At 43.2% G+C, this 25,932-nt stretch overlaps 1 protein-coding gene across 9 annotated transcripts in view; it reads left to right on the top strand.

The window, feature by feature from the left end:
- The window catches only part of LOC139232470 (rab GTPase-activating protein 1), a 275,160-nt gene extending 252,279 nt beyond the window's left edge, over nucleotides 1-22,881 (top strand). For all 9 annotated transcript variants that reach the window (XM_070862713.1, XM_070862714.1, XM_070862718.1 and 6 more), the window contains 5 exons: nucleotides 7,153-7,257; nucleotides 8,685-8,768; nucleotides 16,563-16,634; nucleotides 18,155-18,352; nucleotides 21,868-22,881. In XM_070862713.1, coding sequence (XP_070718814.1) covers nucleotides 7,153-7,257; nucleotides 8,685-8,768; nucleotides 16,563-16,634; nucleotides 18,155-18,352; nucleotides 21,868-21,990 — 582 coding nt within the window. In that variant the 3' untranslated portion in view covers nucleotides 21,991-22,881. The remainder of the gene's footprint in view (nucleotides 1-7,152; nucleotides 7,258-8,684; nucleotides 8,769-16,562; nucleotides 16,635-18,154; nucleotides 18,353-21,867) is intronic.
- Nucleotides 22,882-25,932: the final 3,051 nt, after the last annotated feature.

The following is a 25,932-nucleotide window of genomic DNA, read 5'->3' as shown; positions in this document are numbered from 1 at the left end:
GGCCCCGTGGGGGTGGGGGAAGGGGATGGAAGCCAAACTGAAGAGATGAGAAGCGTTACACTATGCAACAGCATCAAAAGAAGCCGGGGGGGTTGTCTGGGCGAGCGAGCGATTCTGCCGGCCGACCCTGGTGAGGAGACTTTCAGTCAGTGGTGGGGTGGTACTTTGGAAAAAAAAATCTAAATTTTAAAAATTGCATTAGACTTTGTTGCCCCAAATGTCCTCATTGAATGCCTAGCTTCCCGTTATAAGCAAACCTATTGCGCATGCACAGACCTGGGTGTGGTCCATGTTAGGGCCTCGACCGTGGGGAGAGAGCAGCTTTAACTCCTTGTCCTGTTGTTTTGAGCTTCTTGCAAAGGTACAATTTAATTATGGGGGCAATATTGACAATGCCATACCTCATGCAAGCCTTAGAAACATAGAAAATAGATGCAGGAGTAGGTCATTCTGCCCTTTGTTCCTGCACCTGCATCAATAAGATCATGGCTGATCATTCCTTCACTGCCCCTTTCCTGCTTTCTCTCCGTACCCCTTGATCACCTTAAACATAAGAGCCATATCTAACTCCCTCTTGAATATATCCAGTGAACTAGCATCAACAACTCTCTGCGGCAGGGAATTCCACAGGCTAACAACTCTCTTGAGTGAAGAAGTTTCTCCTCATCTCAGTCCTAAATGGCCTACTTCTTATCCTAAGACTATGTTCCCTGGTTCTGGACTTCCCCAACATTGGGAACATTCTTCCCGCATCTAACCTGTCCAGTCCCGTCAGAATCTTATATGTTTCTATGAGATCCCCTCTCATCCTTCTAAACTCCAGTGAATAAAGGCCCAGTTGATCCAGTCTCCTCATATGACAGCCCAGCCATCCCTGGAATCAATCTGGTGAACCTTCGCTGCACTCCCTCAATAGCAAGAATGTCCTTCCTCAGACTAGGAGACCAAAACTGAACACACTATTCCAGGTGAGGCCTCACTAAGGCCCTGTACAACTGCAGTAAGACCTCCCTGCTTCTATATTCAAATCCCCTAGCTATGAAGGCCAACATACCATTTGCCGCCTTTACCGCCTGTTGTACCTGCATGCTCACTTTCAGTGACTGATGAACCATGACACCCAGGTCTCGTTGCACCTCCCCTTTTTCCTCGTCTGCCGCCATTCAGCTAATATTCTGCCTTTGTGTTTTTGCCCCCAAAATGGATAACCTCACATTTATCCACATTATACTGCATCTGGCATGCATTTTCCCACTCACCTAACCTGTCCAAGTCATCCTGCAGCCTCTTAGCGTCCTCCTCACAGCTCACACCACCACCCAGTTTAGTGTCATCTGCAAACTTGGATATATTACACTCTATTCCTTCATCCAAATCGTTAATGTATAGTGTAAAGAGCTGGGGTCCCAGCACTGAGCCCTGCGGCACTCCACTAGTCACTGCCTGCCATTCTGAAAAGGACCCTCTGCTTCCTGTCTGCCAACCAGTTCTCTATCCACGTCGATACATTACCCCCAATACCATGTGCTTTGATTTTGCACAACAATCTCTTGTGCGGGACCTTGTCAAAAGCCTTCTGAAAGTCCAAATACACCACATCCGCTGGTTCTCCCTTGTCCACTCTGCTAGTTACATCCTCAAAAAATTCCAGAAGATTCATCAAGCATGATTTCCCTTTCATAAATCCATGCTGACTTGGTCCGATCCTGTCACTGCTTTCCAAATGCGCTGCTATTTCATCCTTCATGATCGATTCCAACATTTTCCCCACTACTGATGTCAAGCTAACCGGTCTATAATTGCCCGTTTTCTCTCCCTCCTTTTTTAAAAAGTGGTGTTACATTAGCTACCCTCCAGTCCATGGGAACTGATCCAGAATCGATAGACTGTTGGAAAATGATCAGCAATGCATCCACTATTTCTAGGGCCACTTTCTTGTGCACCCTGGGATGCAGACTATCAGGCCCCGGGGATTTATCGGCCTTCAATCCTATCAATTTCCCTAACACAATTTCCCGCCTAATAAGGATATCCTTCAGTTCCTCATTCTCACTAGACCCACTGTCCCCTAGTACCTTTGGAAGGTTATTTGTGTCTGTCTTCGTGAAGACAGAACCGAAGTATTGGTTCAATTGGTCTGCCATTTCTTTGTTCCCCATTATAATTTCACCTGAATCCGACTGCAAGGCATCTCCATTTGTCTTTACTAATCTTTTTCTCTGCACATTTTTATAGAAGCTTTTGCAGTCAGTTTTTATATTCCCTGCAAGCTTCCTCTCGTACTCTATTTTCCCCCTCTTAATTAAACCCTTAGTCGTCCTCTGTTGAATTCTAAATTTCTCCCAGTCCTCGGGTTTGTTGCTTTTTCTAGCCAATTTATATGCCTCTTGGCTTTAACACTATCCTTAATTTCCTTTGTTAGCCATGGTTGAGCCATCTTCCCAATTTTATTTTTACTCCAGACAGGGATGTACATTTGCTGAAGTTCATCTATGTGATCTTTAAATGTTTGCCATTGCTTATCCACCATCAACCCTTTGAGTATCGTTTGCCAGTCTATTCTAGTTGAAGTTACCTTTCCTTAAGTTCAGGACCCGAGTTTCCAAATTAACTTTGTCACTCTCCATCTTAATGAGGAATTCTACCATATTATGGTCACTTTTCCCCAAGGGGCCTCGCACAACAAGATTGCTAATTAGTCCCTTCTCATTACACATCGCCCAGTCTAGGATGACCAGCTCCCTGGTTGGTTCCTCGACATATTGGTCTAGAAAACTATCCCTAATACACTCCAGGAAATCCTCTTCCACCGCATTGCTACCAGTTAGGTTAGCTCAATCAATGTGTAGATTAAAGCTGCCCATGATTACTGCTGTACCTTTATTGCACACATCCCTTATTTCTTGTTTGATGCTGTCCCCAACCTCACTACTACTATTTGGTGGTCTATACACAGCTCCCACTAGCGTTTTCTGTCCTTTAGAATTCCGCAGCTCCACCCATACCGATTCCACATCATCCAGGTTAATGTCCTTCCTTACTTCTGCATGATGGTGCTGCAGAGGAGACGATTGATTCAATGTCATCACATGAACCTCAGATCACATAGGATGATGGGCAGGAGGCCTTACCACCTCGGGTATATCGGGACAGGCATTCATACCTGCACCTGAGTGATGCAGACTGTGAGAAGGCTGCGTTTCTGCAAATAAATTGTAACCGAGATCTTTGCGTTAGTCAAAGCAGACCTGCTCGAAGTGTCAGGAGGACTGCTTTGTCAATTGAAGTGAAGGTTACAGCTGCACTTTCATTTTATGCATTTGGATCATTCCAAGCTACAACTGGGGATGTGTGTGCCATTTCTTAACATGCAACACATGTCTGCATTCGGCAGGTGACTGCTGCACTATATGCCCAGAGAAATGACTACATAAAGTTCCCCATGACTGCCCAGGCAATGCGTGAAAGGGCTGTGGGCTTCTCCAGGATTGCTGGCTTCCCAAAGTACAGGGCTGCATTGATTGTACCCACATTGCCTTGCAAGCACCTTTGAAGGATTCCAAGATGTGCAGGAACAAAAAAGGCTGCCACTCTTTCACTCCATTAATGTACAGCTCGTGTGTGATGACATGCATTGTATCATGTCAGTTAATGCAAGATACCCTGGGAGCACCCATGATGAGATCATCCTACGCGAGTGTGCTATATCTGCCATGTTTCAGCAGCAACCAGAAGGGCAGAGCTGGCTCTGGGAGACAATGGATACGGCCTTGCCACCTGGTTCATGACGGCCCTACACGTAACCCGGACGGAAGCTGACCAGGAATACAACATGTCGCACATTGCGACGTGCAGCATCGTAGAGAGGACCATCAACATCTTGATGCCTGGACCATTCCGGAGGTTACTTGCAATACTCCCCTGAGATTGTGGGTCAGTTCACTGTTGTGTACTGCATGCTGCACAACTTGGCTATCATGAGGCAGTAGTAGAAGACCCACCTGCGGTGAGAGTGGCTGATGATAATGAGGAAGATGCAGATGACGAAGAGGAGGACGAGAAAGCCATGCAAGTACCTAAACCCGGAGCACAACAGCGGAGGAGGGCGAGCCGTCGTGCCCCTTTAATGATTGCTCGAGCCTTGCACCAGCAGCTCATCCATGAAAGCTTTGCTGCCTGAAGGCCCAGCGGCAACTATTCCACGGGGACATGTTTTTGTTTGGACCTGTTCCATAATGTTGTGTTGTGTTAATGGAACAAATGATGGAAATGATTCTTTAGTCCAAAAGATTGTGTTAATAATGGAAATGATTGTCATAATTTAAAATATATTTTATTCAAAAGTTTAACTTGTTTGCACTTAACTTTAATAAAAATATTCTTGCATCAAACTTTAAAGTTTTCAGTTAAGCACTTACAAACTTTTAAACTTGTAAATTTACATAACTTACAAAAACATTTTAATTTGAGAAATGGTACAAGAGTAACAACAATAACAACAACAACAGCAGCAAAGAAAGGCTGCACCCATTTCTCCTCCACCTTATTCTAAGACCGCCCGCTGCGCTTGGTCTTATTGACTCCACCACTGCCTGCAGGCGGTGGTGCAGCGTTTCACGGGTTGGTACCAAGCTTATTCTTTCAAACATCTCGGATAATGCGCACTTCTTGATGGGGGTGGGTGGGGGGTGGGGGGGGGGGGGTGCAGGCGGTAATGTGGAAGGCCCAGCTTGGGCCTCTTCAGAGATTGGTCTGGGGATTGGAGTGGGAGTGACAGTTGATTCTGTCAATGGCCGCGGGGTCTGGACGTGTTCCCTTATTGCAGCAGCTAACTCTGACATTCCCTCCCTCATGCCCTGACACTGTATTAGCTACCTGCAACATTTCCTCCCTCATGTTCCCGGACAGTGTTCCCATTTCTCGTGAGAGTGTTGTTACTTCTCCCGACAGTCCCGATACCTCATCACCCACCCCACTGATGGTGTCCAGGCGTGATCGCATAAGGTCAGTGCTCTCCGCACTCATTGCCATCATCTGAACCACATCTGTTAGATCCTGCACCTCAGGAGAGTGCTGTCGAGCTCTCCTTCCCCTCCTCGCCCTGGGTGTGGCTCGCTGTATCCCACTGGGACCCGCAGCCTGGGACGGTGGGACCCTGGGTGTGCCTCGCTGCACCCCACTGAAATCCCCAGCCTCAGACTGTGAGACACCATGGAATGTCCCAACACTCGTACCACTCAGGAAAAGGGGCTGGCGCCTCAATGGGTGGCACCTGCACCTCCTCCAGAGTGAGTATAACAGCGGAGGCTTCATCCATCACCTCCCCCTGCCCTTCCCCCTCGCCCCCATGCTCTGGAAGGTGGGATTGGAAGATGTTCTCCTCTTCAGGCTCATCCGTGTCTGAATCTTCTTCTGTATCGCCTTCAGCCTCATCAGGGTTGGCCTCAAGTTCTGCAAAATATAACAGAACAGACAAATGGTTAGCAACAGAGAAGGTGGGTGGCATGAGTAGGCTCACAGCGTAGGCAGCAGACTGATTTGAAGGACCACAATGAATGATAGCACATTGCATCAACCGAAGCGTAGCTGATGGCGATATCCCCATGAACCGAAGCAGGGCTAGCCCGCGCAGTACGTAACATTTGGTAAAGCCAGACTGGAATGTGCAGGACTTGCCCTCTCCCTCGAGTATGGGCCCAGCTTGTGCAGTGGTGGTTGCTTTTCTCCAGGCAGGTCCCATCAAAGCAGTGACCCTGTCTTCTAAGGATGTCAGTGGCTGCAGATTTGCCGGGCCTCCTCCTGTTCGAGTTCTTTTCCTTTTGTTGTGTGCCACCTTCCTCTACAAAGATGAAAATATAACTTTTTAGAGAGGGTGTCTTTCTGCTGGGTGGGACATATACAGATGGTCACATTTACAATTGCAATTGCAGTAAACAAATGAAAATATTACTTACACTAACTACTTGACCAAGGTCCTGACACTTTTTGCACTGGCCTCCAGACCTCGGGATGGTTCACCATTGCACAGTAATCTTCTGCAAGTTGGTTCCAGCCGTTGCTTCTTTTCTTTTGGTGAAACTTTTATGTGACCTCTGCTGGTGTCCAGCTCGTGCCATCTGCCCTCAATCACAGTAACCAGTGCCACCACTTCATCCTGTAAGAAATTCTTGGTCCTTGAGCCGCGTTGCATCTTGTACTGCAGCTCCGATTTTTCCAATGAAAATTAAAGTTCTCACACACAACTGGCTCTTTAAAAATGGCCGAATGCAGACCGGCAGCTGTACTGGGCATGCGCACCCATACCAGTCATGTCAAAAATGTCCCTTTTTTTGCACATGCGCAGAAGGGGGGAGGGGGCATTGTTTTTTCGGCACAGACATTCGGCTCCACCCTCCAAAGCTAAAGGACAGGCTGCGTGGCACCAATTTCAAAAAATAGAATGGCAAATTTGCTAGTTTTTTTTTTGGAGTAGTCGGGGCCAAAAAAAAGGGTGCAACTCTTGCAATATGCCAAAAAACGGCACTGGGGAAAATTGAGCCTGTACATTTGAGCAAAATGCCTTCAGATTGGTTTTATCTGTAATTAGGTTTGCAATGCTAGTTTTTTTTTATGTGCAGAGAATTTTACAGCTGTGCTCCATTTTATGAATAAAGAATGGATATTGCTCAACGGATAATTTAACAGACAAAGTTCCATCCCCAGTAAAATAAATGCTACCTCACTCACTGCAACCAATATTTAATGCCGTGATCAAGGCTTTCGAATAAACTTCACTGGCGAGAAAGTTAAATTGTGCCGTATATGCAGTTTATTCTTGAGTCACAATTTATTTCTTCCTTGCATTTTCAGAAATATCCTTAATGGTCTGAATGTTTAATTTTTGGAACAGTTACTTGTTTAACACCAAACAGATTTGTTGTTGTTGTAGCTTCCAGAAGCAATGCTCTGCAATGGAGGAGTTTAGTTTCATGTTAATAAATCACATATAGGAGTTTGTTATTTTTCAGGACTGTTGGATCGGAAAGAAAGTCCTGACTCATGGAAACAAAAATGTTAAATAACCTGTTTGGATGAAATATTTAAACCAGAAAAACAGCACAAAGGTAGCTTGGAACAAGAAACTAATATAGATTTGGTCACTTTTTTTTGCAGGCAGAGGAGAAAGCGGATGCACTAAATAAAGAGCTACTCATGACCAAGCAGAAGTTAGTCGATGCAGAAGATGAAAAGAAGAGATTGGAAAATGAAGCTGCTCAGGTAATTGAATTATATCTGAATTGGGGCATAACCCTACATGTCTTAATCTTCTCTTGTTCAAATCTTATGCGCTTCAAACTGCTGGTTGGAAGTGCCCTCAATAGCTTCATGGGCAAATGCACTGAGACATGCAGAACAGAACTTCCAAGATCCGATGGTCTTGGTTTACTGATTGCAACCAAGGTAGTCATGAGCAAGGGATTGTTAAATTGGTTTCAGCATCTCCAGATTAGGGATAGTAAAAATAGTGCACAGTTCGTCCTCTTGATCAGTGGCAAGTACCCCGTGCTGGACAGTGATGAAAACATGGTTTGTGCTCAACAGTTGCGGTCCTTTCAGTTGAATAAGCCTATTAACACCCACTGACCAGGCACACATGAAGAAAGGGAGCCATATCAGAGAGCCTCCCGTGGATTCCGGGGATGAGGGGATTGACATGAGGAAAGGTTGAGTAGGTTGGGTCTCTACTCTTTGGAATTCAGAAGAATGAGAGGTGATCTTATCAAACAGTATAAGATTATGAGGGGGCTTGACAAAGGTAGATGCAGACAGGATGTTTCCAATGATGGGGGGAGACTAGAATTAGAGGGCATGATCTTCGAATTAGAGGGCATGATCTTAGAATAAGGGGCCGCCCATTTAAAACAGATGAGCAATTTCTTCTGAGGGTTGTAAATCTGGAGTACGCTGCCTCAGAGAGCTGTGGAAGCAGGGACATTGAATAAATTTAAGACAGAAATAGACAGTTTCTTGAACGATAAGGGGTTATGGGGAGCGAGCAGGGAAGTGGAGCTGAGTCCATGATCAGATCAGCCATGATCGTATTGAATGGCGGGGCAGGCTCGAGGGGCCGTATGGCCTACTCCTGTTCCTATTATGTTCTTATGGAACCATACCCCAACATTCTTTCAGGAAAGAAAATCAGGGGAAAAGTTACAGATGAGACTGCTGGTTCGAGGCAATGTTTTGAATAAACATTTTATGTAGTGTGAGCTGGTGATCAATAATGTGGACACAGTACCACAAATGTTTGTCTTTTCGATCTTGTTTCTGAATGAAACATTTTGTAAATATTAATTTTTATCAATAGTGATAAATCTAAAGATTTGAAAATATTTATATTACTTTTAAATTTTCCACATTCTTCTTTTAATAGTTTGCTGTAATACTAGAAATCAGAATCTGTAACATAGAACAGATCCCGTAGTTTTCAGATTTGGTTTAATTAATTATCTAAACTTTTTTTAAATTATGTGCTAAAATTATCAGTAGCTTATACTGCTATCAAGATATTCCACTTTACGTAGTAACAACAAAGTTGCATAGTCAAATATCTGTGGCCATTAGTATTTTTAACTGAGTATTCTCTACAGCAACATCAGTTGTGTCATGGTTTTCAATAATATGTCTGGTTCTGCCTTTCATAGCTAAAGGAGATGTGCCGGAGAGAACTAGACAAAGCAGAATCAGAAATAAAGAAAAACAGCTCAATCATCGGTGATTACAAGCAGGTCTGTAAGGATTAAGGATTTTACTGCAGTTATTCCTTGGTTGATGTTTGAAACGGTTACTTTTGTCTGTGGAAATAGATGATGCCATGGGTTGTGGCTTGTTCAGAGGCTTTATCTAGATACTGCTAAACTTATGAAAATTCAGAGCACAGTCTTAAAGAAACCATCGAACCAAGGTACAAAATTGAATTTGACAAATCTGGTCTTTTGTGCATCCCAAAAATAACTGTGGAAGCTGCTGGATGATTATAAAAACCCAACTGTCCTTCAAGGAAGGAAACCTGCTGCCCCTACCCAGTCTGGCCTACACATGACTGCAGTCCCACACTACCTAGTTGTCCCTTGATGTCCTCTGAAGTGGCCTCGTAAGGCACTCTGTTGTACAAACCGTTGCTTTCAAGTCATCATCATAGACAGTCCCTCGGAATCGAGGAAGACTTGCTTCCACTCTTAGCATGAGTTCTTAGGTGGCTGTACAGTCCGATGGATTTATGAAAGGGAAATCATGCTTGACAAATCTTCTAGAATTTTTTGAGGATGTAACTGTGGTAGAGTGGACAAGGGAGAACCAGTGGATGTGGTGTTTTTGGATTTTCAAAAGGCTTTTAACAAGGTCCCGCACAAGAAATTAAAGCACATGATATTGGGAGTATTGGCGTGAATAGAGAACTGGTTGGCAGACAGGAAGCAGAGAGTCGGGATAAACGAGTCCTTTTCAGAATGGCAGGCAGTGACTCGTGGAGTGCCGCAAGGCTCAGTGCTGGGACTCCAGCTATTTACAATTTACATCAATGATTTAGATGAAGGAATTGAGTGTAATATCTCCAAGTTTGCAGATGACACTAAGCTGGGTGGCGGTGTGAGCTGTGAGGAGGATGCCAAGAGGCTGCAGGGTGACTTGGATAGGTTAGGTGAGTGGGCAAATGCATGGCAGATGTAGTATAATGTGGATAAATGTGAGGTTATCCACTTTGGTGGCAAAAACATGAAGGCAGAATATTATCTGAATAACGGCAGATTAGGAAAAGGGAGGTGCAACCTGACCTGGGTGTCATGGTACATCAGTTATTGAAAGTTGGCATGCAGGTACAGCAGGCGGTGAAGAAGGCAAATGGCATGTTGGTCTTCATAGCTAGGGGATTTGAGTATAGGAGCAGCGAGGTCTAACTGCAGTTGTACAGGGCCTTGGTGAGGTCTCACCTGGAATATTGTGTTCAGTTTTGGTCTCCTAATCTGAGGAAGGACATTCTTGCTATTGAGGGAGTGCAGCGAAGGTTCAAAAGACTGATTCCCGGGATGACAGGACTGACATATGAGGAGAGACTGGATCGACTGGGTCTGTATTCATTGGAGTTTAGAAGAATGAGAGGGGATCTCATAGAAACATATAAAATTCTGACGGGACTGGACAGGTTAGATGCAGGAAGAATGTTCCCGATGTTGGGGAAGTCCAGAACCAGGGGACATAGTCTTAGGATAAGGGGTAGGCCATTTAGGACTGAGATGAGGAGAAACTTCTTCACTCAGAATTGTTAACCTGTGGAATTCCCTACCGCAGAGAGTTGTTGATGCCAGTTCGTTGGATATATTCAAGGAGTTAGATATGGCCCTTACAGCTAAAGAGATCAAGGGGTATGGAGGGAAAGCAGGAAAGGGGTACTGAGGTGAATGATCAGCCCGATATTATTGAATGATGGTACAGGCTCGAAGGGCTGAGTGGCCTGCTCCTCCTGCACCTATTTTCTATGTTTCTGAAAACCACAGTCTCTGTCACAAGATGGACAAATAGCCCACTACTACCTTTTCAGGACAGCTAAGGATGGGCAATAAATGTGGCCTTGCACATCCTTGTCCCCCACATCCTGAGAAGCATTGTTTAAATTACCACAGCCCTTCCAAAATCTGCTCAACTGAAGCAGATTAATTAGAGTGACCAGTAACTCTCCCGATAAGGAATTCCCTTGCGGTATCAGCCTCTTTATTTTTTATAGTATTTGCTTAATCCATGTGTGTATTTTTCATTTTTAGCCATTAACAAAAGTGCAAATTCCAAAAAACATTCAGTACTCAAAAGGGTTAATCTATAAACTATATAGGTTGAACCTCCCTTATCCAGGACTCCCTTATCCAGAACTACCCCTCATTCGGAACCATTTCCCGCCGCCAAGTGGTGCATGCGCACAACGTGGCTGGTCAGAATCCTCGAAAAATATCAATGAAATAAAACTTGCCAATTTACACGTACAGACCCACATTAAATTTACCTAAAAATAGATTTACCCAACTTCGGAGCCGACATTTCAGGGCCCGCCGACACCTCGGCCCACTGTAATGTCTGTAAGCTTGTAATGTTTGTAGCTCCACACTGTGGATGTGGACGTATTGTGTATTGCAAATACAGGGTTAATAATAAACAGAACCAGGCAGATTTCCGGAGGCTTCCGAGAGAGCTGCCTGCCATGTTAGGAAGCTGTGCTCTGTGAAGATATCACATTTGGCGGTGAGATGGGATTTTTTTCAGATGATTTAAAGCTTAAATTTTGTTGGTGAAGGATTCAACCAGCCAACAGAGACTTTGGAAGTTTCTGTCTTTGGAAAAAAGCTACAAAATCCGAGGTAAAATACAGCACACGGTGTGAACAGCTAGAGATTAAAATTGCAGGTGTCATCGGTCATTTGGGGGAATATACACACCCGGGAACGTTTTAAAGTGTATGTGGATCGGCTACAAATGTATTTCACTGCAAATAACATAATCGAAGTTCCAGACAATGCAGTCCAGAACCGGGCTGTGTTGGAACATAGAAAGCAATCTTCTTATCGGTGGCGGGTTCGACATTGTACGAAACCCTTGTAAATCTGCTTGTGCCTGACGAGCCAAAGGACACAACGCTTTAAGAGATTTTAACGAAGCTGGAGCAGCACTATAACCCCAAACCGTTAGAGATTGTTGAAAGCTATCGTTTCGGGAATCGGAATCAAAAGTCTGATGAAAGTATCAGTGATTACATCGTTGCATTGAAAAAGCTATCGATGCACTGTAATTTTGGAAACTTTCAAAACCGAGTATTACGGGATCGTTTTGTTTGTGGAGTGAAAAATTATGCGATCAGAAGGAAGTTAATTGATGGATGTCTTGACATTTGAGATTGCTTGTCAGACAGCGAGGTCGATGGGCATGGCCGAGCAATATTCCCGAGAATTAAATAATAACTACGGTCGTCAGTCAACCGAGGCAAATCACCTGCAGGTTCAAGGTAAAAGACGGTGGGGCCCAAAGTCTCAAACTGGAAATTCTAACAGAGCGTCGAAGTCGTGCTATAGGTGCCTGGGACAACACATTGCTCAAAGTTGCCCATACATGAAGGCAGAGTGTTTCAAGACTGCGCATCTTGCGAAGGCATGCCAACTGAAGGGTAAACCAGCTTTCAAAGCTATGAGTAGAAATCCAAAGAGACTACATAGCATGGAAGAACAACAACAGGACGAGGAGATGTTAGAGTTGCACGTCATCAAGAGCACAAGGTTACTGGACAGCGATTTGGAAAGCATCAAAATCCACATAGATGTTGCGGGATTCAAGATACCAATGGAAATTGACACGGGTACATCCATGAGTGTAGTACCAGAGTCACTATATCCCGACAAATTGCGTGATTTCCAACTGAAGAAATTCAAGATAGAGCTGCGAGGCTACTCTGGAGAGAAAATTCCTGTAGTAGGCCGTATCACCGTACCGGTGAAATATAAAGATCAATATCAGAACTTGCCTCTAATAGTAGTGAAAGGAGACAAGCCTGCCTTACTAGGAAGAAATTGGTTGAGCTCACTGAAGCTGGATTGGAGTAAGATTTTCTGTATGGAAGCGAGATTTTCATCAACGGATGAGGTTATCAAGAAGTATTCGAAGGTGTTCTGCGAAACGGGCAGTCCGATCCAAGGCTTCAAGGCGAGTGTCAGGGTACAGAAGGACGCTAGATCGGTTTACTACAAGCCACGTTCCGTACCATATGCACTCAAGGATAACGTTGAGCAAGAACTCAAAAGACTAGAGACTGAGAACATTATTTCTAAGATAGATTGATGTAATTGGGCTACACCCATTGTTGTTGTACCCAAGTCCGACGGTAAGGTAAGTTTGTGTGGTGATTATAAAGTAACCGTAAACCAGGTTCTAGAGGGTAATGTCCCCAATACATTGCCGAATATAGAAGATTTGTTCACAACACTGACAGGTGGTCAGATCTTCTCAAAACTGGATCTTATGAATGCCTACTTACAGTTTGAACTAGATGAGGAGTCCAAGTCATGTTTGACTATAAATACTCATCTAGGCCTATATCAATTTAATAGCTACCATTTAGAGTGTCTTCCACCCCTGCCATATTCCAAGGGGTGATGCACCAGATTTTGCAAGGTATTGAAGGGGTAGTATGTTATTTGGATGACATACTAATTTCAGCACCAAATAGGCAAATTCATAATAACATATTGAATGAAGTCCTCAAACGGCTAGAGAAGCACAGAGTACGAGTGTCTGCTCGTAAGTGTGAGTTATTTAAAAACTCGGAGTACTTGGGGTACAGAGTAGACAAAGATGGTTTACACCCAACCATGGAAAAATTGGATGCAATTAGAAATGCTCCCACTCCCAGGAATGTCACTGAACTTCGTTCATTCTTGGGTCTTTTGAACTATTATGGGAAGTTCCTACCAAATTTGGCTACACTATTACATCCACTGAATTAACTTTTGAAAAACGGGTCCATTGGAAGTGGTCAAAAGAATGCGATACAGTATTCAAGGAGTGTAAAAGCAAATTGGTAGCGAGCACCATGTTAGTTCACTATGACATATCTAAGGAGATTAAGCTAGCATGTGATGCCTCCCTGTATGGAGTTGGGCAGTAATCTCTCATGTATTAAGTAGTGGGGAGGGGAGACCAATTGCTTTTGCTTCATGCACTCTCAGTGCCAGAGAGAGTAATTATGCGCAAATTGAAAGGGAAGCTTTGGCATTAATTTTTGGGGTCAAGAAGTTTCACAAATACTTGTATGGTCATAAGTTTACCATCACTACGGACCATAAGCCCCTAACAGCAATCCTCCATCCAAAGTCCCCAGTTCCAACATTAGCTGTAGCCTGAATGCAAAGATGGGCTTTGATTTTGTCAGCATATACATATGATATTGAATACAGACGATCAGCTGATCACAGTAATGCTGATGCAATGTATCTAGATTGCCTTCCCCATCAAAAGTTACACCTGATAGGAAAGAAGTTTTTTATTTTTCATACATTGATGAACTGCCAGTCACAGCTGAAGAGATTGGTAGAGCAACCAAACGTGATCCAGTGATGTCAAAGGTGTATGAGTATATTGCAAATGGATGGTCAAACCAGGTAACAGACAAAGATGCACATCCATTCTTCATTCGTAGGAATGAATTATCAGTCGATAAAGATTGTATCATGTGGGGTGCAAGAGTTGTTATACCAAATAAATTCAGGTCCAAATTATTAGGAGACCTCCATGACCAGCACCTGGGAGTGTGCTTGACCAAGAGTTTGCACGCAGTTATTTATCTTGGCCAGGTCTTGATAAAGATAGAGAGTACATCGTGAGTCAGTATACGACATGTCAATCGGTAAGCAAGCAACCACCACCAGTACCATTACAGCCATGGAAATGGCCTCCCAGGGTGTGACAAAGGTTACAGATTAATTTTGCTGAGTTAGAAGGGCAACAATTGTTCATTGTGATTGATAGCCATTCCAAGTGGGTTGAGGTGTTCCCAATGTGGAAAATAACGAGTAAAACATTGGACATTTTGCGAAAATTATTTTCTTCATTTGGCCTCCCTAAAGAGATTGTTTCGGATAATGGACCACAATTTCGTTCAGAAAAATTTGCACAATTCACGAGCAAAAATGGTGTGAAACATACCAAGGCTCTGCCATACCATCCTGCTTCGAATGGCGCAGCAGAGCGCACTGTACAAATTGTAAAACGTGCCCTCATAAAACAAATGTTAGATCCAAATCCAAGGAAACGACAGTTGTCATTGGATCACAAATTGGCTAATTTTTTGATTACATATTGAAATACTCCTCATACAACTACTGGTAGAACACCAGCAGAGTTGTTTCTCAAACGACAGCCACGAACCAGATTCTTGTTGTTAAAGCCAAATTTGGCACAGTCTGTAGAAGAGAGACAATTAAGACAGAAAGAGAAACATCATAGAGGCAGGGTAAAAGAGAGAAGTGTGAAATTAAACCAGAAGGTGAGAGTGAAGAACCATCACCATAAATGGTTAAAATGGGATGTTTTGTTCCTACTGGAGTGCAGAATTATTTCCATTTTAAAAGTTGTTTCTATTTTAAGCTTTGCATAGATCTTGCCAAATATTGGTATCGTTTAAAACTAAGGAATTTGAGGTGATATATAATTTAAAATACATCTATATAATTTATTCTTTTTGGGCCTCTCAACCATAGAGTTGATGATCAAAATCATATCTTTTTACACACACACATATACATACATATACATACTTATATCACTTCCTGTCTCCAAATCTGACTTCCCTTTGTCTTGAGTTTTGATTATGCTCTTCTGTCAACATTTACCATTGTAAATTGCTACGTAAATATTTTGCTTTTAATTTTGCTTGGTTAACTGTCACGATGTAGTTGCTGGTAGACTGGTGAGCATCATGGCTGTGACCTTACACATGGAACTCCAGTGGGCCACTGACCCTCCCAATGCCTGTCCCCAACCAAGCCTCAGACCACCTGCCATCAAGGTTGCCGAGCTTGCGGCCAACATCTCACCGTAGGCAATTAGGCTCATACAGCAGTGCCTGGTCTCCAGTCGTCTTGGACCCCCTTGCCACTGGACCAAGACCTTGGTCAGCTAAGCCCGTGTGGTAGCCGGTGTGCAACGGCCACCCCACGTTAAAAACTCATGCACAGACATCTTCCACTCCTCTGACATGAAGTTTGGGACCTGGAACGTCAGGACCCTCATGGACAACTCCAACAGCGACAGGCCGGAACGCCGCACCGCCGTAGTTTCCCGGGAACTTAGACGCTTTGACATCGACATCGCCACCCTAAGCGAGACTTGACGGGCAGGGGAAGGCCAGCTCAAGGAACAAGGTGGAGGTTACACCACCTAATGGAAAGGGAAACTAGAGGAAGAACGCCGCCTTCACTGAGTCGGCTTCGCCATCAAAAACGAGCTGGTCGAACACCTCAAAGACTCCCCCTGTGGGGTTAATGAACGCCTCATGACTCTTCGACTCACCCTATCCCAGAGCATGCAGAAATCAAGCGCAGGCAGCGGAAAGAGCATGCAGCAAATCTGTCCCACCTTCCCTTACCTTTGACTATCTGTCCCACCTGTGACAGGGACTGTGGCTCTCGTATTGGACTGTTCAGCCACCTAAGGACTCATTCTAAGAGTGGAAGCAAGTCTCCCTCGATTCAGAGGGACTGCCTATGATGCTGAGGAGTTGCCGGTCCTAGCCACTAGATGGCTCTGAAGAAGGCATTTTAAAAGTGTGTGTCTCAGCTCTGTCATCACCTTGAATATTAAAATGTTTGAATTCATCAACTGACCAATGAGCACCTCGTATTTATATACAATTCTTTTGAGATTATTTCCTTTTTATTAACTAGCATCTGGTGCATCATGTTGGATGACCAAGTGCAGTGCATTGTACACAATGATGAGAAAATTGTAGTAGTTGTGTTTTCGTGAAGTGTTTAAAATTCTTTGTTTTTTAGATCTGCTCGCAACTGAGTGAGAGGCTGGAAAGGCAACAGTCAGGAAATAAAGCTGAGTTGGAACAAATTCGGGTGAGTCTCTGACCCGTGTAACCAAGATGTAAATTAATTTCTGGTAAATAAAATTGGATAAATATTCTTGGATTAATTTTGTTTCAATGATCGAGAAACAAATTCCAATGTTGGAATTTTTTTTCAGCTATAAAAGAAATGGTTTGTGGCACAATACATTGGAGATGCATAGCACAAAGTGGTAGTGTGTAGCTCTGCACTCATATTTACTCACAGTAAACTGACTTGAGCTGTGACATCAGGGAAAGGTGCACTGTGAAAGCCAAATGCTTTCTGGCATGGAACAAGAGCATTTTACAGAGGCTGTAATTTTAAGGGCCTCTTTGTGGCTGAATACACAGCAACATTGATGGCCTGTGAGCAAGTGCTCGTGGGTAGGAGTGGCGAGGGTCTTTGAAATGGGGAAGAGAAGAAAGGTGAGCTGTAATTTGGACCAAAAAATATTCCCGAATGTGTTGTCAATAAAGCAAATTTAAATTGTATGGATACATTTTTTAAATTCTGACACATGATGGAAGCTATCCTGTAATGTTAATGTTTAAAACCTAAAAATGTACCTCTGCTTTAATTACCCAATATATCTCCATTCCACTGTCCTCTGCAGACTTTCACTGATATCATCGGTTAAATCTCAATTGTGCTTCTTGTAATATCTGACAAATTAGTGATATCACCCAGCAGAATAGGTGATATTAAACATGTGTTAACAATGAATCCACATATAAAAGGGAAAGAGATTAACCAACAAAATCTTTGTTTTATGGGATTGAATATATGTACGATTATTGGTGTATGCTTGCTAAGTGCAAACACCAATCTTACTTGTGGAGGACTGTATAGCTGTCCCCAGAATGCAGTTGGAAACTTGTATTTCTCCTGGATTCCTGCGAGCTGTGTTTTTCAATGTTTTAACGTGTCGATCTTATTCAATGGTGCACTGTTTTCACAAACAGATTATTTCTTAAACTTCATGGTTATAAACAGATTAGGTTGAGAATTATCTGTGGAAGCTAAATTCAATTTTCCAATGTTGTTTATTCAGCAATATAAAACCACTAAACCAAAACTACAAAAAGTCTTAAAAGTTTATGAACAGAATTATATTTTACAGTGAAATGTAATTTGTTCGGCGAAGGTGATGTCTATTAAAATATTTACATTTCTGTGCTGAAGTTTTATTACTTTTTAATTGAAATTTTGAGTAAAATGTGCATGTTTTAAAGATTGTGTTGGCTGGAGGCTGACTGATCACAATGACTAAATGTCACCCGAAACCATTTAAGCTCCGTTATGTAAGGCTGCTTCTCTGCTTTACCAGTGTCTGTAAATTCCAGGCCATTATATGGTTATAACGTACTAAGTAGAACATTATATTACAATCATAGAAAAATGGGAACTGAAACTGTATTACCATAGGGTATGGTGCAAAAAAAAAATTCAAAGCCTCAATCAGAATTTTTAAAATCTTAACAGAAATGATGTTATTACAGAGGCACTAACTACTGTCTGTCTCGTTTCAGCAAAAGGTTGAAGGCTGTGATCGCTGCAGAGAACTCTTCAACAAGGAGGGGACACTTAAAATAGTCAGTACTTCTAAGGATACCTCAGATGAATATCAAGATCAAGAGAAAGAGTTACTGAAGAACCAGCTGAGGGAGATGGAGCTGGAACTGGCTCAGACCAAACTGCAATTAGTGGAGGCAGAGTGCAAAATACAGGTGTGTATAGGTAGAGAGATGAAGCAAAATAGACAGCCATCAGCTACAATGGAAAAATAATTAATAGGCAACTGATACTGCAGATAAATTTACATGCCTATTGCAAGTCCATTTAGTAATATGATTTTTATATACCTTGCTCTGTTCATGCTAAACAATGTGGTGGTATAATAAAGAATATATACATTTGTGTCCCAAACACAACGCCACTGTGATAGGATACAGGTTTTATTTCTCCTTTTCTGCTGAGTTCTGTCTTATGCCCACTGTGTAGGGAAGCACCAAGTGGGAGCCAGGTGACTGTTCACAGGGAGGGAGAATTATGTCTGGCCATGATGTGCGCTTCCAGTGATGGTGGCAGAGGCTTGGGAACTGGTAGCCTAGCCCATCAACTGTAGGACATGCTTCGGGGAGATCAGAAAGAAAGGAGGAGTTGACATTAGGGGAAAATGTATTTAAAACCCAGTATTCAAGGGTTACACATAGGGTTGTATTCCATAGAATTTAGAAGGTTAAGGGGTGATCTGATCGAAATTTTCAGGATATTAAGGGGAACAGACAGGATCGATAGAGAGAAACTATTCCTGCTGCTTGGGGAGTCTAGGACTAGGGAGCATAGTCTTAAAATTAGAGCCAGACCTTTCAGGCTCATTAGGAAACACTTCTACACACAAAGGGTGTTAGAAGTTTGGAACTCTCTTCTGCAAATGGCAATTGATGCTGGATCAATTCATTTTAAATTGGAGATTGATAGCTTTTTGTTAACCAAAGGTATTAAGGGATATGGGCCAATGGTGGGTATATGGAGGTAGGTCGCAGAGCAGCCATGATCTCATAGAATGGCGGAACAGTCTCGAGGGGCTGAATGGCCTACGCCTGTTCTTCTGTTCCTAAATCAATTCTATGAAATTTGCATCACAGCTACCAAGAAAAATACTGAAGTATGCAATTTAGAATATTGTCTGTGTTGCTAACGGTCAGCTTGGCTCAGTGGGAGACTTGCTTCTGAGTTAAGATTGCAGGATCAAACCTCATTACAATTCTGAGCACATAATCGAAGCTCACACTTCAGTGTGGTGCTGAGGGAGTACAGCATTGTTGACATTGCCATCTTTTGGGTGAGGCATTTAATCAAGGCCGTGGCTGCCTGATCAGGTAGACAAAAAGCTCCCAGGGTTCATGTCAAACGTAGAAACATTGGGCCCAAGTTTCGGGCCGCGCCTAAAACGGCGCAGCCCAGACCTGGGCGCCCATTTTTTGCGCCACAAAGTGCGCCTAAAAAAAAAACTCACCTATTCTCCAGCTCCCTGCAGGTCCTCTGCAGCTGGGCGCTGCACAGCACGAGCTGTGGGGGGGGCGGAGCCTGGTCCCTGCGCTGAAAACAGTGCCAGGACCTCTGCACATGCGCGCTACAGTGGGCGCGCATGTGCAGTAGTTCCAGGCGACCAAAACTGTGGGAGGGGCCCGAAGCACGCAGCCCCTATCCCTGGCCGAATGTCCTCACTGGGGCTGCGTGGATAAGGCTCACCTCCCACCCGACCTGACCCCCATTCTCCCCGCGCCCCCCCCCCCCCCCCCCTCGGTGACCCGACCCGACCTCCGCGCTCCCCCCCCCCCCCCCCCCCCGAAGGACTTCCGCGACTCTCCCTCCCCCGACCTCCGCGACTCTCTCTCTCTCTCTCTCTCTCTCTCTTCTCCCCCCGCCCCCCCCCTCGGCCCCCGAGACCCGACGCCACCTACCTGTAAATCTAGCCCAAAGTCTTGGACCCAGCCGTTCAGCCTCCTTCTCTCCCTCTCCTCTCTCTCCCTCCTCTCTCCCTCCCCTCCCCTCCCCTCCCCTCCCTCTCTCTCTCCTTCCCTCTCTCTCTCCTTCCCTCTCTCTCTCCTTCCCTCTCTCTCTCCTTCCCTCTCTCTCTCCTTCCCTCTCTCTCTCCTTCCCTCTCTCTCTCCTTCCCTCTCTCTCTCCTTCCCTCTCTCTCTCTCCTTCCCTCCCTCCCTCCCTCCCTTCCTCACACCTCTCTCCTTCCCTTCCCCCACCCCCCCTCCCCTCGCTGTCAGAAACACAGACCCTGACAGACAGAGAGTGAGAGACAGACAGACAAGAGAGTGAGACACTCACTGGGGGGGCCGTCCCAGCACGTTGTTGGAGGACTCCTGGTGCTGCAGTCGGCAGTAGAAAATGTTATATATATATTGATTTTTTTTTTAATTTTATTAATTTTTTTTGATTGATTTATTGAAGTATTTATCATTTATTATTGATGATGGCTCTTTATTTGTAAAACTGAAGTGTTTAATGTTTGTAAACTTCCCTTTAAACCCCTCCCCATTCCCTACGCCTAATTTGTAACCTACGCCTGATTTTCTAAAGTGTAGACAAGGTTCTTTCGAACGTACAAAAATCTTCACTTACTCCATTCTAAGTTAGTTCGGAGTAAGTTTTCACTGCCTTAATTTTGAAAACAGGCGTAAGTGGCCGGACACGCCCCCTTTTAGAAAAAAAAATTCTGTTCCAAAGTGAAACTGTTCTAACTGACTAGAACTGGAGCAAACTAAATGCCGAGAATTCAAATTTCTAAGATACTCCATTCTAAACCAGTTGCTCCAAAAAAACAGGAGCAACTCAGGTCGAAACTTGGCCCCATAGAAAATAGGTGCAGGAGAAGGCCATTCAGCCCTTCGAGCCTGCACCACCATTCAATATGATCATGGCTGATCATGCAACTTCAGTACCCCATTCCTGCTTTCTCTCCATACCCCTTGATCCCTTTAGCCGTAAGGGCCACATCTAACTCCCTTTTGAATATATCTAACGAACTGGCCTCAACAACTTTCTGTGGTAGAGAATTCCACAGGTTCACAATTCTCTGAGTGAAGAAGTTTCTCCTCATCTCGGTCCTAAATGGCTTACCTCTTATCCTTAGACTGTGACCCCTAATTCTGGACTTCCCCAACATCGGGAACATTCTTCCTGCATCTGACCTGTCCAATCCCATCAGAATTTTATATGTTTCAATGAGATTCCCTCTCATTCTTCTTAATTCCAGTGAATATAAGCCTAGTCGATCCAGTCTTTCTTCATATGTCAGTCCTGCCATCCTGGGAATCAGTCTGATGAACCTTTGCTGCACTCCCTCAATAGCAAGAATGTCCTTCCTCAGATTAGGAGACCAAAACTGCACACAATACTCAAGGTGTGGTCTCACCAAGGCCCTGTACAACTGCAGTAAGACCTCCCTGCTATTCTCAAATCCCCTCGCTATGAAGGCCAACATGCCATTTACCTTTTTCACCCCCTGCTGTGTACCTGCATGCCAACTTTCAATGATTGATGTACCATGATCTGCAAAACTCCTTGGGACATTTTTCTAAGTTAAAAGTACTATATAAAATGCAAGTTTTTATGTTTTATTAAAACTTCAGATAAAACTTATACTTGTAACATTCAAAACTTCTACAATGACAAAATGCAAAACTGGCCTTCAAGGAATGTAATTTTGCTGGGTTTTTTTCAGGACTTGGAGCATCATTTGGGTCTAGCATTAAATGAAGTTCAAGCAGCAAAGAAGACCTGGTTCAACAGAACAATAAGCTCCATTAAAACAGCGACTGGTGTACAGGGAAAAGAGACTTCATAAGAAACTGGGTGAATGGGGAAAAAAATACCAATCTTGGTCAAACTGCTCACTTCTGTTATATACTAGGGGACCAGAATGTGTGTTCTTGCATACAGTCTGTGGATTAACATGGTTAACAGCTCCCAAAAAAAAATCCATAAGAAATGGCTTTTACCTTTAGAGTGGTCTTTATACTGCTGATTAACACTCGCCAGACCTGTGCTACAGTAGTTTTGGCTCTATTCTGTTCTCTTGAGACAAGCGGACACTCCATTCTACTGTCTCATTTGAGATTTGCACAACTGAAGGTCAAATTTAGGTAACAGAAAAAACAAGCTCTTTCCACTTGAAACAAAAAAAATCTAACAGTTAACTTGAAGCAATTTTTGATTTTGCATCTTCTGTATACTCTTTTTGATATCAATTTATTTGTGATCTGTTTGGAATCAAAAAGTTGGTAAGTAAGCAAAGGAACACAGCTCCACGGACAAGCTGAAGTCAATGTAGTTTTTAACACACTCTGGGTTTCTAGTGGGAAGTCTGTAGGATGGAAGCCTTTGCACCTTATATGTACCTATTTATAATGGTTTATGTTATGCTGTTAGACACATCTATTGCAAGTGTCTGAGAGGCACTGATTTGTACATAAATGTGAAAGTTTGTTTATTTTTTAATTCTGCTTTTTTTTTGGTTTCCTAATGCTGCCTGGTGTAATATTTTAGCACAGGAGCTGATGTGTCTATGCTAGTGCTTTGTCCTGAATGTCATACCACTGTCCTATTTGTTTGATGCCAAACGTGTTGTAACTTCCTCAACATTAAGTGTGGACATTGTATTAGAATACAGAAATTAGGGTGCACTGTGTATACTTCATGCATTGAAATATATACTGGTAAAAACTACTGAGTTTGATTCCTCTGTTGTCCTTTTGTTATTACTAAGATTTCATGTGCAATGTTCAGCAGATGTAAATGGATTACTAACATGTTGTCCAGCTCCAAGGACTTGAATCACAAAAGTTGCTATGCAACAAGTTTGGTCCAATGTGCCTGTCTGTTTGACGTGGGTTATAGTGTTCTTGTGTTAAGGCCATGTGGTTGTTTCTTTCAAAGACATCTGCTTGGGGACTAGTTTAAGCAGTTTCTTCTAATACTTTAGAACGAAAGATGAAATGATTCCCATATAGGCTGCAGTATGGGAGATAATGTAATTCCAATGTTTGTTAAAGCAGAATAGTAATAAAATGGGCTTGCATCTTTCTTTTACTTGGCCAAAGGTTATCTGAGGCCGAGGAGCTTGTCATGTGAGAAATCATGGACATGAACCTATGTTCTACCCCTGCAATGGCACATTTGGTTACTACACCAACCAACCTGAATTGCAACAGTGACTACACTTCAAAAAGTACTGAAAAGTGCTTTGGGACATCCAGTGGTTATGAAAGACGCTATATAAATGCAAGTCTTTCTTTCCAACTACAGCCCTAGCCTGCCAAATTGTGACTTTTACATGGGTGACCCATGTATCAGTCTATTCAACATTCATCAAATTGCTCAGTTTTTAAATAATGCTTCCATTTATAGAATCGTAATCATGTCACACGAATCACTTTTTGTTTTATTTTTGTTCCGTGCAGTTATGTGTGTAAAGGTCTACTACTTAGCCCATGTTAAAATAAAATGTCTGTCCTGAATCAACTACAGCATCGATGTCTAACCTAAAAAAACAGGTGCTGTTAGTTTTTAAGCAATGTTTCTTTCCAACATCGTTGGGGGGGTTGGGGGCGGGGGTTGGATAAGAATATCCTAGTTCGCACTTACACCGGTTTCTACAACGATCTTGTCAATGGCAGCTTACACCTAAATTACCTGAGAATCACATTAGCATACGCTGGAACGTAAAAACCAGCATAAACCAGCGGAAAGCAATGTAAACAATTAGGGCACGAGGAAAGCCTAGAACATATGCCATCTTCATTCTTTGTCAATTTTCATATCAAAATAGTAATGTTTGAAGCCATCAAACTATCATTTATGCACGTTAAGCACAGCGTCTTTTTAAAAAAAGAATGCAATTGTGGAAATCTTTCTCTTTTTAATGTAATAGATTCTGATGCTATTTTAAAAAAGCATTCAAAGATATAGAAAATGCAGTGTGGGTCTCCCAAGGAGAAATAAAAAGTGACTGAGTACTGTTGCGACTAAACTTTTGGGTGTAAATTTACACCGGTTCAGAACTGGAGTAAATGCAGGAAACTAGTGTTCTCTGGTCTTTTTCATTGGGGGATGGGAAGCAAGTGGAATAATGGGCTAAGTGGGTTGTTTGGCAGACAAAACTCAGGAGTGGCGCTAAGGATGAAGGAAATTTGCACGGCATAAACTGGTTGTGTGCAAATTTCCTTAGTGGGGCAAATGGCGCAACTGCACTCGTATACCAGAACCTTCAAGGAAATTCCAGGCTTATCCCGGGAGTGGAGGTCACAACTCCAGAGCACTGCCAGGTGGCCTAATCTGAATGGTGCTGGGTGAAGTCGTGGGAGGTGGATCGCTGCCCACGTTATCAGCTGCAACAACTCTGTTAACTGGAACCTCTGAATAATAATATTCCCCATTACTTTTCCAGGTTTCGAAAATATTTTTTAAATAAAGGCATGTCACACGTTAAAGAGTGAAACGTCATAATCTTTGTGCAAAAGAAAATAACCAGTACGTACTTTATTGGGATTAGAAAAAGGATGGACCCCAGTGTGCGGAAAGTTTGAATAATTAAAATAGTTGTAGACTTTTCGGGGGGGGGGGGCGGGGTTTCCTCTATTCTCCCTGTTTAGGGGAACAGTAGCAGAGTGGTTACATTACTGGACCAGTAATCCAGCAGGTCTGGACTAATGATCCGAAACATGGGTTCAAATCCCACCACGGCAGCTGTGGAATTTAAAATTCTAAATAATTAAATAAATCTGGAATAAAAAGCTAGTATCAGTAATGGCGACCATGAAACTACCGGATTGTCATAAAAATCCAACAGGTTCCCTAATGTCCTTAGGGAAGGAAATCTGCCGTCCTTGCCTGGTCTGGCCTATATGTGACTTCAGGCACACAGCAATGTGGTCGACTCTCAACTGCCCTTTAAAATGGCCTAGCAAGACACTCGAAGGCAGCTTCTTAAGCCAATTGGGGGTGGCCAATAAATGCTGGCCTTGCTGGGGATATGTGCAAGCACAACCCAGGTTGACATCCCATCTGAAATTCCTTCTCACATGCAATAATTTTGCTTCTGACCCCAACAGCCCTGCTGAGTTTGAAAACTCTCTAAATTTACATTGAATCACAGAGCCAAACTCACATTCTACTACTTTGGCTCAGCACTCTTTAAGCTACAGGAGCTGTCATAATTCAGGAATTGCAGATAATTAAAAGTAATTGGAAAATTCTTCTACACTTGAACCAAAATCATGGCTGGATGCATTCAGCTGAAGTCAACAGTATTATGAAGTCTGCCTTGGTAATGAACTTATTCAGCTTTTTCTGTACGTGAGTCCTCTCTTGTGAGTGATGCTATAATTCTACACACCAGTCAAACTTTGTGGCAAAATAAATGGGTCAATTACACAAGAAACTACAGCTGCAAAATCTGTTAGAAAAACTGCATATGATAATGAAAAGGTTCTGCAGTTTTAGGTCACTGAATGTCAACATGAAGTAACAATACTGGCATTTGTACGTAAATGTGTAAGAGGCACACTTAAATATTTCCAATCATCTGGAGTCTGTTTGCATCTGTATGCAATAATTAGGTTGAATAAATATCAGAGTAATTGCAAGCAGAATTTCATAAATAACATGGAAACAGTAATTGGCAGTGATGCTTCACAGTTCTCCACTGGCTCTCTCCTGATAGGGGAGTGACCAGGTGTCCTAGAATGTCACTTAACTCACTAATCCACAAGTATGAGTTTGCAACACA

Source organism: Pristiophorus japonicus, chromosome 20 (assembly GCF_044704955.1).
Source record: "Pristiophorus japonicus isolate sPriJap1 chromosome 20, sPriJap1.hap1, whole genome shotgun sequence".
Classification (NCBI taxonomy): domain Eukaryota; kingdom Metazoa; phylum Chordata; class Chondrichthyes; family Pristiophoridae; genus Pristiophorus; species Pristiophorus japonicus.
The sequence above is the reverse complement of the archived record's forward strand: the minus strand, read 5'-3'. Positions and strand labels throughout refer to the sequence as shown.